Raw genomic sequence first — 14215 nt, 5'->3', positions numbered from 1 at the left:
TCTAGCATTTGTATAGAAACACCTATAATTCCCCATACATGTTAAGTCTGCAACCTTCCTCTTGCTATCTCGAGACCTTGTCAGGCAGTCCATATCACTAGCCCTAGCCTCAGTGGACAATTCCAATCCACCTCCCTATAGAAAAGCAACAGCTACCCCCTCATCTCTCTGAGATGAGCCATCCTGAACCATAGACTTTTCATCTCCTGCCGGCTTTTCCCCAATATTCAGTTTAAAAACTGCTCTGCCACCTTTTTGATTTTAAGTGCTAGCAGCCTGGTTCCTTCTCGGGACAAGTGGAGACCGTCTCTTCTGTACAGCTCTTTCTTATTCCAAAAAGTATCCCAGTGCCTAACAAACTTGAACCCTTCCCCCCTACACCATCGTTTCATCCACGCATTGAGACTCCCAGGGGTCTTGTTGTAGAAAAAGAGCGGCCGGAGCTCATTAGCATAACTCATTAGCATAACTTATTTGCATATGCCACGCCCCCTGACATCACCGGAAGTGACAGAAGGCCACACCCCCTGACATCACCGGAAGTGTGTCAGAAGGCCCGGCTACTTACCCTCCTGCTTCATCCTCATTCCCAAACGGAATGAGGATCGAAGCAGAGGGCGGGGTAAAGAAGGGGGCGGGGCTTCACCACTTGACCGCCCCGCCCCCTAGAGGTTCTCTTCCGGAGCTCCGTACCTGAGAGCTCCCCCCCGACTAGAGCCCTGGAGACTCCTGATCTGTGCCTGTCTCTGGCCCTGCACGTGGAACAGGTAGCACTTCCGAGAAGGCTACCTTGGAGGTCCTGGTTTTGAGTTTCCTGCCTAGCAGCCTAAAGTTTTCCTCCAGGACCTTGCGACTGCATTTTCCCACATCGTTTTTGTAGATCCTGCTCACACTGGTGCCCTGTTTCTTACCTTAGTCCCTGCAACCACGATTTTCCCTAAGTGGAAGGCTTTTAAATGCTTTAAAAAAAACAACACCACAGTAATAGCCATCTTGCTATAGAGTTACAACAATCTATTGCAAAAATGTACTGGTTTACAGCTTTCTTTCTTTTCTTTTTAAAAGTATGTCTCTAGCCCTTTTGGTTTTGGAATTATGAGAAATATACAGCCAGTACGTTTCTTCTTATGACCATGACAAAATAGGGTAGAGACTTGTTAATTTTTAGTGAATGCTGGAGCAATCAAGTGAATTTTATACAGACACACACACACCAGTAGGAGGGAGAAATGGCAACCACAGGGGACTGATGGAAGAAAATTGCAGGGAAAACTTCCATATGGATGTATCGTTGCTACTGAAAATGCATCTACATTGCAGCAGCAGTGAGAGCTACACGGAGAATCATCTCCATGGCTGCGGTCACACACATGAAATAATGCACTTTCAATCCACTTTCAATGCACTTTCCAACTGGATTTTGCCAGTTCACACAGTTAAAATCCAGTTGGAAAGTACACTGAAAGTGGATTGAAAGTGGATTATTTAGTGTGTGTGACCACAGCCCATGTCAAAGCAGTCCAGGTAGTGCAAACCTAGATTAAAATAAAACATTAAGTCAGAGTGTATGACATGTCAACAGAAGGAGCTCACAATGGCATATATTTCTCCAGCTTTCCCTTTATCCAGTAGGTCCCAGACCTCAAAAAAGCCAATGCTACAGTTGTAGAAACCTCATGAATAAAATATATGAGACACAGTGGGCTACATTAAGGAGAAGGTAAACTTGCTCTTTACATGGCTAAAAAATGAAACCAGATTTCCACAATAGTCTAGGCACAGTGCCATTTTTTTAGCCATGTAACTGAGGAAGTATGTTTTGAAACATCTGGCATACCTGGGAAGGATGTCTTTCAGCTGCAGAAGTTTCTTTGTTCTTTGGGACATCCTCTGCCTTGTTGGTGGACTTTGAGGTCCTTTGGACACTATTTCATGAAAGGATTCAGAGGAGTCTCTTGCTGTTTATTACCATTACTGTGACCATTATCTTTGAATTGTGACCACCAATTCTACTTTATTTATTGATGTAATGTTACCATGTTTCAATAGACTTGTGTTTACTGGCAACTTGTGAAATTTGTATATTTATTGATGGTCTACCTTTGCATTTTTGTTTCTTTTTGTTCACTAGCAGAAGGGTCTCTCAAGGAAAATCTGTTCTCTAGGCTGAGAGTGATCTACCAGCTTACTCTTTAGATGTGGTGTATCTTTCATGATATCAGAACCCTACCATTCATTCAATTATTTATATAATGCCTTTAAAAATTCTCAGCAGATTTGAGTATCTTTGTTCTTTGTCCCATATTTGTCCACAGCCTTTGAAAATGCACTGTACAAGTTGTGCCCTGGTATCAAGCTCAGGACACCTTTTGCGAAGCCAACAAGGCAGCAAGATTGACCAAACAGAGTGTGTAATACGAATGAATGATGCACCCACACGAGGATTTGGAAAAGATGTTGGAAACAAGACAAGCTTACGAGTCATAGCTCACTCCAGCATTCAGAGGATTTTGCGGAATCGCAATGAACTGTTAAATATGAGCCAAGGGACTGTATTTATCTTCTGGGGTCCCACCATCTATATGAGGAGAGACGGAAAAGGGTTAGTTTATAATAACCTGCAACTAATGAATCAGATTCTACCTCAGTTAAAAGTATACATGATATCTCGGCACAAGATGCTTCAGTTTGATGATCTCTTCAAACGGGAAACTGGAAAAGACAGGTAAGAGAAGTACTTATATTTTCAGGTCTGTAATAGAACACGATGCACATTAATTGCATTCTCATCAACATCTCTAGAATGTGCTTGTATTTCTTTGGTTTCCACTAACATGTAATATTTTATGTGTCAAATATTAGCATTTAGCCATGGCAACATAAGGCACAGCTATGCAATCAAATAATTTATTTGCCCATCAGTGTCTAATGCTAAAAATAGTGCCTCTATACAGCCACCAAAGAGAGTTGCAGAGCAGCACAGCAAGAAAGAAGACACTGCGTTTAAATCTCACTTTGGGTAATATACCTGAAAGTAGATTTTTACTGGTTTTGAAAAATCAGAATTGATGGGTTTTATTTTTATGGAGCCAATGCCGCCATTCTGTGAATTATAATGGCTACTTATTGAATATAAGCATTCCTGGAACATTGCAGCAGTAAAGCTTCTTGTAAAACAAATACACATTATTCATACATTAGGTGCTTCTGAAGCGCTCATCTTACATCTCCAACTGGGAAAAAGGCAAGTTATTACGATATGTGCCTCTTTATGAGTCCATTTATGGCTTGCAAACAGATCTTCAAATCAAATTTTTAATAAGTGACCCTCTATATGACTAACACATTTCTACAGATAATGTTTGAAACTGCATCTTCTTTTTTCCCTGCTAAAAGATAAATTTATTTTTATTACTTGTGTACTCATTATGTTTCTACATAGTAAAAATGGGATGAAAGCTCAAGTACCACTTAATGCATTTATGTATAAATTAAGAGCTCACTTTGGAGAGGAGTAAATCTAATGCAAAGTTATGTGCTCTTTCCATTTCAAAGCACCATTATTTTCAGTGGAAGTATGCATGCAACATCCCAAGCTGCTATATGTTTTGGGAAACTGATTTTGAAAGCCAGCATGTCTTCCGATACTTTATAGAGGCCTAAGCATGAAAAAACTATGACAATAGCCAATTGGGAACAGGCCTTACTGGTAGGCTATAAGTTGAAAATATACCCAAATTGACTCAGAACACTCCCAAAATTCTGGGAGTTACAGTAATTTATGTCTCCAAATTTTGTGAGCGTTTGGGGTACAGTGTTAAAGAGGGAGCAAAGAGGCAGCTTTTCCCGCAAACAGCTGTTTGGCAGCATCTGGTCCCATTAAATTTTAAGGGTTATTATTTTCTATGAGAGTAGATTTGGGGCCAGGTCTACAGTTACAGAAAATAATAACCCTTTAAACTCTAAGGGAACCAGGCGCAGTCAAACAGCTGAGCTGACAGTCGGCTCCCCCTACCCCATCCCTTTATTAAAAGAAAAGAAAGGACTTAACCAGTTTCACCCCAAACTCACCTCTGATAGGGGCTCTGCAACTACGTTTTGGTCCTTCCCCTTCACCTCCAGCCCTTGCTGCTGGCATCGAAGGCATCAAAGCCCATCCTGACTGCCAATGATGGGCCAACCGGGGCAGATTCCTGAAAAGGAGGCACAAAGTTTTTCTAAATAAATAATAAATACATAAAATTAACTGCCTAATAAAGGAAGGTGAAGTTGCAGAAAACTGAGACAAGAAGAGTCTTTGTATGTGACAAACTACACTACATAGAATGGGCTCATCTGGCATAAGATTTAAGCACATCAATTGTAAAAAAGACGTTATAAGACTCAGATTTCCGAGGTACAATAGCTGACAGCTCTACTCCTATAATAACCGTTAATACTGCCGTTAAAAAGACTAACTGATGCAATATGTCCTATTACAATGCTTATTTTAAAATGTAGGGCAACATTTAGAAAATAGCGGCAATTATATGGGATATCTAATCACAGAAGCTGCAAAACCATATTACAAAGTAACTCTACTTGAGAATAAGTTTCTAATTGAATAAGGGTCCATTAAGAAAATATGATTCAGATATTACAGTGATTAGATAAAAGAAGCACAAATGAAATAACTGCAGAAAAAGAATTTCCATAGAGATTATAAATGAGATTGTGATGGAGCAGAAAGGTCTTTAATTGTAATTTAGTATGCACCACAGAATTATTGGGACAGTGTTACTTCATCACATAAAAGACTATGTGGTTTCCTCTAATAAGCACATGACATGCTTTCATTTTCATTCATTACAAGGTAGCAGTTGTAAAATATATTCTTTTGTAAGAACCTTTCCCCATTTTAAAATAAAAACAAAACACGGTGGCATCATCAGCAGAGGCAGAACCACTTTTTAAAAAGTATTTGAATGGTCTTCCAGGTTTGTATTTTTCAACTGCCTAATCTTTTGTCTCCAACTTGTTTCTTAAGATTCCTTGATTTTGCTGCCTAGTGCAATAATACTTTTTGCCATAAATAAAAATCCAGAACAATAAAGCTTTTTTTACCACCCCCATATGCTCATTCATGTTCTGTAAACCAATCTACCATAAGCAATTCATACACAGAAGCAAGTTTATGCTTCACCCTGCTGGGTGTAGCCTCATAAATGTTGTGGGGCTTCTGGGTATAGGCACTTGATGCCTGTGCCCTATATAAATACTGCCAAACAGCTTATCCTCACTGTTGCCTCTGACAGTGAAAATTGCAAGTTAGGGAGGGAATCCAGATTCCAACACTGTCGGAGCTAACTGCTCCAGATATCAGTTTCTGCTGGGAGCAGGAGAAAGAGATCTTTGCGTGCTGCCCTCAGCTATTGTGAAGGAGGATCTCTGAATCAGGGCCAATCCAAAAGTTCACTCCATTTGTTTTCATTGAAGCCTACAGAAATACCTGTTATTTATCCCAGAATGTATTCCTCTTTCCTCCCTTTGTAGTACATGCAAGGGCCTCATTGGCTGTTGCTGGCTTTGTCTCCGAACAGACAAAAGTATGGCAGGGTGTTAAACATAGGTGAAAAGCAGTTGGTAAGACCTGTGATTGGCAGCAAATTAGCATATGAATACAAGAGTTAAGAAACAGATGTGAGAACCAGGGCCGTAGCCAGGATTTTTGACTTGGGGGGAGGAGTGGCATCTAAATAAGGCAGGGGCAACCCCCCCCCCCAGGCTGTGTCAGGAGCAACAAGTAAAAGTTTTTTAAAAGTGACTAGTGACTAAAAGTAATCTAACAAGGCTACCCTCTCTGGACTTTCTCTTAAGCCAATTTCCTAACATCCTGATCCTAAAGATGTGATTGCTCACAGGGTGCCATGCACTCACAATGCTGTAGCAGCATTGTGTGCTAGTTTAGTGGTATGGAGTTATGCTGCAATGTTCCAGATTTCTTCCAGACGGTCACTTGAATATTTCAGAAATATTGGTGGTTATAATAAGATTAGTAGCTGATTCTGTCACTCTGGTATATTACCCCAAATCTCCTTGAAATATCACTGCAGTGCAACAGGATCATTAAGTCACACTGAATCAGAGCCAGCAACTCTCATCCAGGGGATGCCCAACTGCTGAAATAAATGTGAATATATCTCTTAATTCTTCATTAACCATGTACAGAGAGAGTCTTTCCTTTAATCAGAAGCATTGTGCCAGTACATGACTTGACGATAACTGCTGTTTAACAAAAACTCAAGTGACAAATACCACTTTTGGGTGCAGCATTATAGCAAAAGACAAAACAATTACCAAATACATTTGTGCACAGACCAGAAAGAAAAATTTGAGTCTATTTCATGGTAGAAGAGCATAATAGCAGTTAGTTGCCCAATGTTCATAACCTTTCCCTGAATTTTAATAACTTAAAAATGCCCCTAACATTGATTTATCTCAAGTATTACTTGTCACCCTGGGAACTTAATTGTTTTTGCTTTCAGGAAGATATCCAACACTTGGCTTAGCACTGGATGGTTCACAATGAGTATCGCATTAGAGCTGTGCGACAGGATAGACGTCTATGGCATGGTGCCACCAGATTTCTGCAGGTAAATTTTAATCTGGATTTATGAGTAGTTTGCAAAATTCATAGTTGCACATAAATATATAAATCTATTTATACTATCCTTGAAACGTATCTGTGGTATTCCTGAAGCCCTTAACTGGCAGGTTTCATGATTGGGTTCTGAAAACAACAAACAGCATTTAATTACATTGCATAAAATATTAAAAGTTTTTGTTTGCACTGTGAGAGAATTAATCCACATCTTGTTAGTTTCTTCTAGCCTCTGAATATTTATCAGCTAAACGTAATTCTGTAATTGGCATGAAATTAATCTGGGCAAAAAGAGGAGTAAAAAACATTAGTTCAAATTATTTTCCAAATAGTTTTTTTTTTTAATTAGTGAAGGAGTCTTTAGGTTCTTAACAGATTTTGTATGTTTGCACATATCAGAAATTGGAAAGTTTCTTCCGTTGAATATGATCTGTCCATGTGGGTGGCTATTTTAGGCCATTTCATGTGATCAAGCTGCCAGGGGGTGGCCAGTGTAAATTAACGGATTTTAACATAGTTGACAACACACCTTTAATTTCCACCAGCAAACATTGTATGGGGGCAGGGGTGTGGTTTCTGCCTCACATCGGCCACTTACTACTGTATGTAGATAGTGGAGAAACCACAAGCTTGGAGGATCTCATTCATTATTTGTTTCTAACAATCTCTACCTGTCAAAAATGTGAGACTCTGTTAAAACAGAAATGAAATTAAACACTTTGTGCATAGCCTGAGAGGTGAGGTAACAGTAGTTTTCTACCATCTGAAGGGACCCACACAGACGCCTATGATTTGGGGGGAACTATACATTTTCCCCTCAGTTGCCACTGCCAGGTGTTCCAAAGGTAACAAGTGTATAGACTTTGGGTTCGCTGCTGTGAGGTAAATTTTGTGATGAGCAAGTAGAATACGGAGATCGCTGAGACAGGAACTGTATATAAACAACACAGACATATTTATTTACAGGTTGATTTCAAATAACTGATCAGCAGCACAGATCTCCAGGTAATCAAAGGAGAAACCTGATTGAGGTACATGAATTTAAACTAGTTATAGCTTCAGAGTGGGATCTGAATTTTCTTTAATGTTTTCAGGCACAAACAGGCTTTTATCGATTAGGCACTAGGTTGGATTCTCTCACACCCGCAGGTTTCCATCCACATCAGCCTGCCCTTTCCTAAATCAGAATAATCGCATAAGATCTATTCATTACCAGAGCCAGGCCTAATGATTGGGTACTCTATTCTCTATAACCCTGTGGGTTTGGCCCTCTATTGGAATTTGGGTGGGAAATGTTTTTTGTCCCTTTGGGGGAGCCATAGGAGAGGGCTGAGGAAAAGCACAGTCCTGAGGCAAAGAGTAGTTGTGAGAGGGGAAAAGACTCTAATTTTTTTTTTTTAGTTCCAACTTTAAGTTGTGTTGTCTGTGGCTGCAGTCAGATGTGCAGTGTGGCCCCACTTCTAATTGATCCAGGGGTTTTTTTTGTAATGGAGAGTTTTGACCAGACCTCCCCCCTTAACTTCTTTCAGTGCGCATTCACCCCATGTTGATTGATCAGATGCAACAGCCACGGAGTGGGGCAGCCCAGCAGGATTTTTAAAAACCATTTGTCTTTTGAGCATGTGCATAAGTGTTCATGGGAAGCAGCACTTCAAACTCTTGGCAGAATGGCAGCAGCTGGTGGCCCATGGAAGTGCTGGAGGAGGCTGCTGGGATATGTAGTTCAGTGTGAAGGAAGTGTTTTTGAAACTGCTTTTGATAAATTCAGCATTTCAAACATTTCAAAGCCAGGGGGTGGGGGAGAATAAAGCCTCATCCTGTTTCCTGTATACTGCTGGTGTTTTTATTTAAAAGCTTGGAGCAAAGCTGGAGTCATGGGCATCATTCTCAGACTGCCCCCCCCTGAAAAAATAATATCTTTTCAAGTAACCCCTTTCCCATCCGATGTGCCGCAAAGCACAGAAAAAAGTACACAGGCATCTTTCTTTGAACGTTTTTAAAAAAGAAAACACAGTTTTGAGAAGCTCCTCTCTCTCTCTCTCTCTCTCTCTCTCTCTCTCTCTCTCTCTCTCTCTCTCTCTCAGAGAGGTGCAAATATGCAGTTATGCTCATCTTGCTAACTGCCCCCCACCCCCACAAGCCCCAAACCGGAAGGGAATGTTCAGATTTCCCAAGTGGCTTGAGAGCGCAATGGATCGACCAGACATCTGGAAATGTGCTGTGAAACCGCATGCACCAGAAAGGACCGGACTTTCCTCAGTGCCAAATAACTCCAACTCAAAGACAGGTCAGAACGGGGTGCCCACGACTGGGGAACGGAAGACAGATGTTGCTGTCTAGATGTACATTTTAAAACTGATGACACCAGATCAAACAGCACGTCTGATTGCAGCCTAAGTTTGAGTTTGTACATGTGTGTCCTGCTTTCATTCCCCATCCCTCTTTGTTAAATTAAACCTTACTTCTATTTTAAGTTCTACTCCTGTTTGGTTATAGGTGATTGGAGGCTTTGGGGATTGTGTCTGAACTTCTTTCATCTTTATTTGCCTACTGACTGTCCCTCCTGTTAGTGAGTGGGGGCCAGTGGGCTGGAGGAATAGCTACTTTCTTTTTCTTTATCACACCCCCCTCCGTTAACAAACCCAAATAATATAATTTCTTCCCTCAGCTAGGATTGGTGGGAGAAACTGGGGTTATAGCTCTCTCAGAGGCAGAGCTAAACCCCTCTACCACACTACCAGGCAGAACTACCCTTCAAACTGTCTGCTCTTTTACTGAGGCAAACCCAGACTATCTCTGCCCTCTCCCTGAGGCAGACCTGAACTCTCCCCTGTGTTTCCCTCTGACATTCCATCCCACCTTTGAAAGGCGATTGGATGCTGGAGCAGCACTCTCATAAGGCTCGAGTGGCTGTTTATCCCTTCAGGGCAGGGCAGCCTCCATCCTGTCCGTCACAAGTAGATTACATATTTTATAGTTTTTAGTTAAAATCTTATTAAAACAGCTGAACCATAACATAAGCTAAAACCTATAATTCTCTACTGAATTAGCCCTTACCTCTGTGACCAGTTAAATAAAATTGTCTTCAGATGTTTCTTTCAGCTCTGGCAAAAATCCAGGATACAGGAGTTCCATATGAATAATATCCCCTGTAAATTCCTCTCTACTTGTCCTGATTTGGCACACAAATGGTATAGATGAATGTGCACTCTTGATCATTCTTAAAAATATAAGGGAGCTACTGTCTTAGTTTGTATTGAGCTGCAAACTGGAAGTGATTGGGATAACTGTTCCTGTTTAAAAATCAGAGTGCCTATGTGCCCCAATGTACCTTGGCAAAACTAATAAAACAACAGCCCCACTAGTACTTAATCCCAGATATATTTTTAACATATTCTAAGGGCACAAAATATAAACTTTACTATGGCTGCGGTCACACGGAACATTAGCCACCCTAGTCAGACGGAAGACATGCGGAGTTTCCGGACGCGATCTCACCAGCACGTCTGGGAAGCGTAGCACTCCCGTGGCTCAAACGAGGCTTCCCGCTGAAACCGGGCAGCAAAAAACTAGTACCTCGGAGGTACTAGTATCCGGAAACCGCGGGGCAAGGGCGGGCGTCTGATCGCGTTTCCGGTGGCATCCGGCGCCCGCCCAAGTTCCCGTCCTTGCGAAAACGTTTTTTCCCCCAGGTCTTCATGGATGTGCAAAAGCACCCTACGGAGCATGCGCAGTCGTGCTGTACAGAAAAAAAAACTATCCAGCTTGCCGAACCGCGCGCTTCGTTTTTGCGCGCGGGATTGTGCTGCGATCGGCACCTCTCCCTTCCTACGGGACCTCCACGGTACCTCCACGGGAGGTGTGGTCAGATAATGGCGCCTTAGTTTGCCCCGGGGCACACTGCCACGCTTCCCCCCCGCGGTTTCCTGCTCGTGTGACCGGGGCCCAGATACAAAGTAACACACCTGTCATTACCAGCCAAAAGACAGATGAAAGTAATGAGAACACTGAAGGAACCTGCTCAATAAAAGCAATATATATTTAACTCTTATGGATAAATACAAATCACAACTCAATACAAAATAAGGTATAGTTTCAATTACAACTCTGTCACAAGAGCAGAGTCTCTAGGGATGGCTAACACCCTTGCAGCGATCTGACAATTCTGCAAGTGGTAAAGAATTTACTCTAGCCAAAAAAAAAGTTGACAAAAAATTGGGACTATTGGAACAGTAAAATAACTCAGCAAAAACAGGGGGGAAAGGGCTGAAAAGCCCCAATAAGATAACGGTTATATCTTTATTTTGCACATTGCTCAGCACAGCATGTTTGGGGGAAGATCAGGCTAAGTGTGTGTGGCTGACCTCAATACGAGCCCCATGGCTGAGGAGTGAATCCAACCCAGGTCTAGCCACTACAATGCCTTCTAAGTGGTCCTTTTTTACTGGCATGCTTTCTTATCATGCCTACACATGTTCAGTCCTGATAATAAAGATTAAGGATTATATTTCTCTACAGGTTGGCACATTTACTTACTTTCAGCAGTAGTAAGTTAATCGCACAAACCTATGCAGAGTTACTTCAGTCTATGCCCATCAAAATCAGTGGGCATAGAAAGGACTTACTGCACTGTAAATTCCTCAAGAGTTCACTTCTCATTCAGCTGAACAGAACAGAAAAGACTGCTGGGGCCTTTTTTCTACCGCAGTCACCTTACTTCAAACTCTGCTGTTCATTGTATTATCAGTAGACAAATTGCCTATTGCATGATATCTTTTACAAACTGCCATCTATAAATGCCTCCCAGCTGTGATATTAATAAGCATGCTAATTCTGACAAAATACTGATTAATGTCCAGTATCACTGAGTGGTAAAATAGCATCTGTTTTAATATTAATAAATGAGGATGACTAGCAATTTTCTGGTTTAAATTGCTCATGCATTTCATTTGCTAGCATCAAAATTTAATTGCAGAGAGAGGAGTTAACACACTATGCTTAATATGCAGTATTCAAACTAGAGACATCAAATTCTTAAACTGACTCAGTCCCTAACTCAATTTGGAGGAGTTAGGACTGTCATCTGGCCCAAGAGATGTAGGATGTCAGCTCAGAGAAAGGTTTGGTTCAAGCGGAACATGAAACAAGGGTTTATTGTCATTACTGTTAGTTTTGTGAACCAGGATTCAGCTCAGATGATCAATTCAGAGCTTCTGCAGCCTACTTGGGAAGCCACCTGGGCTGCATTGGGACAGGTGGGAGGGGAGAGTGTACCTCCAAGACTGGCCCTGCCACAGACTGGTAGAGCCAGCCTTGCATCCCAGTGGCAGTGAGACCACAAGAATTTAAGAGTCCTCCCCTGCTAGGTGGTGAAAATAATAGCACTTCTTGCTTCATGTAAAGATAGAACATTCCTTTGTTCCTGCACTTTTAGGGTATAAAAACAAAGCAGTTTCAATTTTGAGTTGTTCTTGCTAAACTTCTCTGTAGCTGGGGATGGTTTGGAGCATTCACAGGAAACAAGCCAGGATTCCACATTTGTATGTAATGTGAAGCCATAGATAAGCGTAATTGTGATTAATAAATCAACTTTAGATCCTTGTTTCATGGACTGTAACTAATCAGTTAGTGGCTCATATTCAAATGATCAATTAATTATGGTTAGTCACATTAAACCATGCTTTCATGTTATATCTGAACTGGCCATTGTCTCAGGATTGGAGATGGGTATAGTGGATCTATGTTGTGATAGATCTTTTAACTCTAGTACCACCCATGTCTACTGAAGAGGGATGGAAAGTACGTTTAGTGGGGCTTATCCAGACACACTCTTCTTTGTGCACTGTGCACATTCATTAGTCTCTTATTCTACGGTATTTAGACAGTTTGTGTCCAGGTATTTTTTCTGTGCTGTGTCTCCAGTCCAGATTCCCCCTTCCCAATGTCTATCAGGGCAAAATTACACATCAAGAATTGAGTTGAATATCCAGCAGCACATGTAATTTAGCCCTTTGATGCACTGTTCAGTTTAGGATCCCTGAAATTCGAAACCAAGCTAGAATCATAACTCTAGAGCAGTTTTCTTCAGTCTAGCACTGTACAGCTAAACTACTGCTACTGCTGCATTTTTGTGGACATAAACCTTCTGTAGACTTGTCTTACTTGAAAGAGTAATTGCACCAAACCTGGATTATTTCAGGTACACTTCTTTTCTAATCATAACAGAGAAGGGCAATAAAATAAACAGACTCCACTGCAGTTCACTCAGTATTTTCCCCACACTTTTGCAAGTTAAATACAGACGCTTCCTTTCCATAAAATTACCACTGGTGCAGAAATCAAAAGCATTTGTACCAGCTCACGACTAACGTTATCGCCAACTGGGACAAATCTTCAAGGTGCTTACTTACCCTGCAGGATAACATAGGGTGGAACTTCTTCTGTGACTGTGGTTGTAACCTGTAATATTTAAATATATTAAATTTAGCACTATTAAATAAAATGATTCTCTTTGTAACTGAGTTTCATTTCATTTTTTTAAAAGGGACAATGGCTGGCTGATAGCCTATAGCTAGGAGTAACAATGAGGTGTGCTTTTATCGTATACACCATGCTGGTAGGATTTTCATGCGTGTATGAGTCACAGAATCAAAGGGCTGGGATCAGCTTCCCATTTGGAAAGCCTATTCATCCCACTGAATGGCTCGGTAGGTCTTCTCTCAAAACACAGGCTAGATACATATCTCTTTCAGACATCAGGCTTCACATGCTCTGCATAGCAACGTGGCACTGTGGTGCACTCATCCACTTTCTTTTAGCATAGCAATGTTTAATTGTATAAGATAAAAATACTTTAAATACTGCTTGAAGTGCTATTTTATGAAATTAATTAAGCTTCAGCTACATTTCTTTTAAATAACGATTGTGAGCCCATCAAATGATTAGCATGTCTCCAATCAGCAAAATAAGTAGATTTGTTCTTCCTTCTGTTTTTTTCCCCCCTTCTGCAGGGATCCCAATCATCCTTCAGTACCTTATCATTATTATGAACCTCTGGGACCTGATGAATGTACAATGTACATTTCACATGAACGAGGAAGAAAGGGCAGTCATCACCGCTTTATCACAGAGAAACGAGTGTTTGAGAACTGGGCCCGGACATTCAATATTCACTTTTTTCAGCCAGACTGGAAACCAGAATCACTTACTATAAATCACGCTAAGATTAAACTGGTGTTCTAAGAAATGAACGCACAAGGCTGCAATCACAATCACCAACTGTATCAGGCTTCAGGGGATTGAACCTCCTATCATAGCAAGCCAACCTAAAAAGGAAGGTGAACAGGGTTTGCGGATGAAAACTACAATATTCAGGAAGTTATTGAAAAGGAATACCTAAAAAGGACACCTGGTATCCTGCTGTATCGTAATCAGATATTTTAACTTCTGTTCATTGATCTCACATATGTGTATGTGGTTTGTTAAAAAGAAGAGAAAAAACGATGAAGAAACTACAGCATAATGAACATAATTAAAGAGATGTTTAATTCATTATGTTTTAAGGCATATTGCCAC

At 41.0% G+C, this 14215-nt stretch overlaps 1 protein-coding gene across 1 annotated transcript in view; it reads left to right on the top strand.

Moving 5' to 3' along the window:
* ST6GALNAC5 (ST6 (alpha-N-acetyl-neuraminyl-2,3-beta-galactosyl-1,3)-N-acetylgalactosaminide alpha-2,6-sialyltransferase 5) overlaps positions 1-13882 on the top strand; it is a 158422-nt gene extending 144540 nt beyond the window's left edge. Inside the window, exons 3-5 of the mRNA XM_015414259.1 lie at positions 2316-2725; positions 6525-6632; positions 13651-13882. Coding sequence (XP_015269745.1) covers positions 2316-2725; positions 6525-6632; positions 13651-13882 — 750 coding nt within the window. The remainder of the gene's footprint in view (positions 1-2315; positions 2726-6524; positions 6633-13650) is intronic.
* Positions 13883-14215: the final 333 nt, after the last annotated feature.

The sequence above is a fragment of the Gekko japonicus genome, unplaced genomic scaffold (genome assembly GCF_001447785.1).
Source record: "Gekko japonicus isolate JY-2015 unplaced genomic scaffold, Gekko_japonicus_V1.1 scaffold30, whole genome shotgun sequence".
Lineage (NCBI taxonomy): Eukaryota > Metazoa > Chordata > Lepidosauria > Squamata > Gekkonidae > Gekko > Gekko japonicus.
The sequence above is the reverse complement of the archived record's forward strand: the minus strand, read 5'-3'. Positions and strand labels throughout refer to the sequence as shown.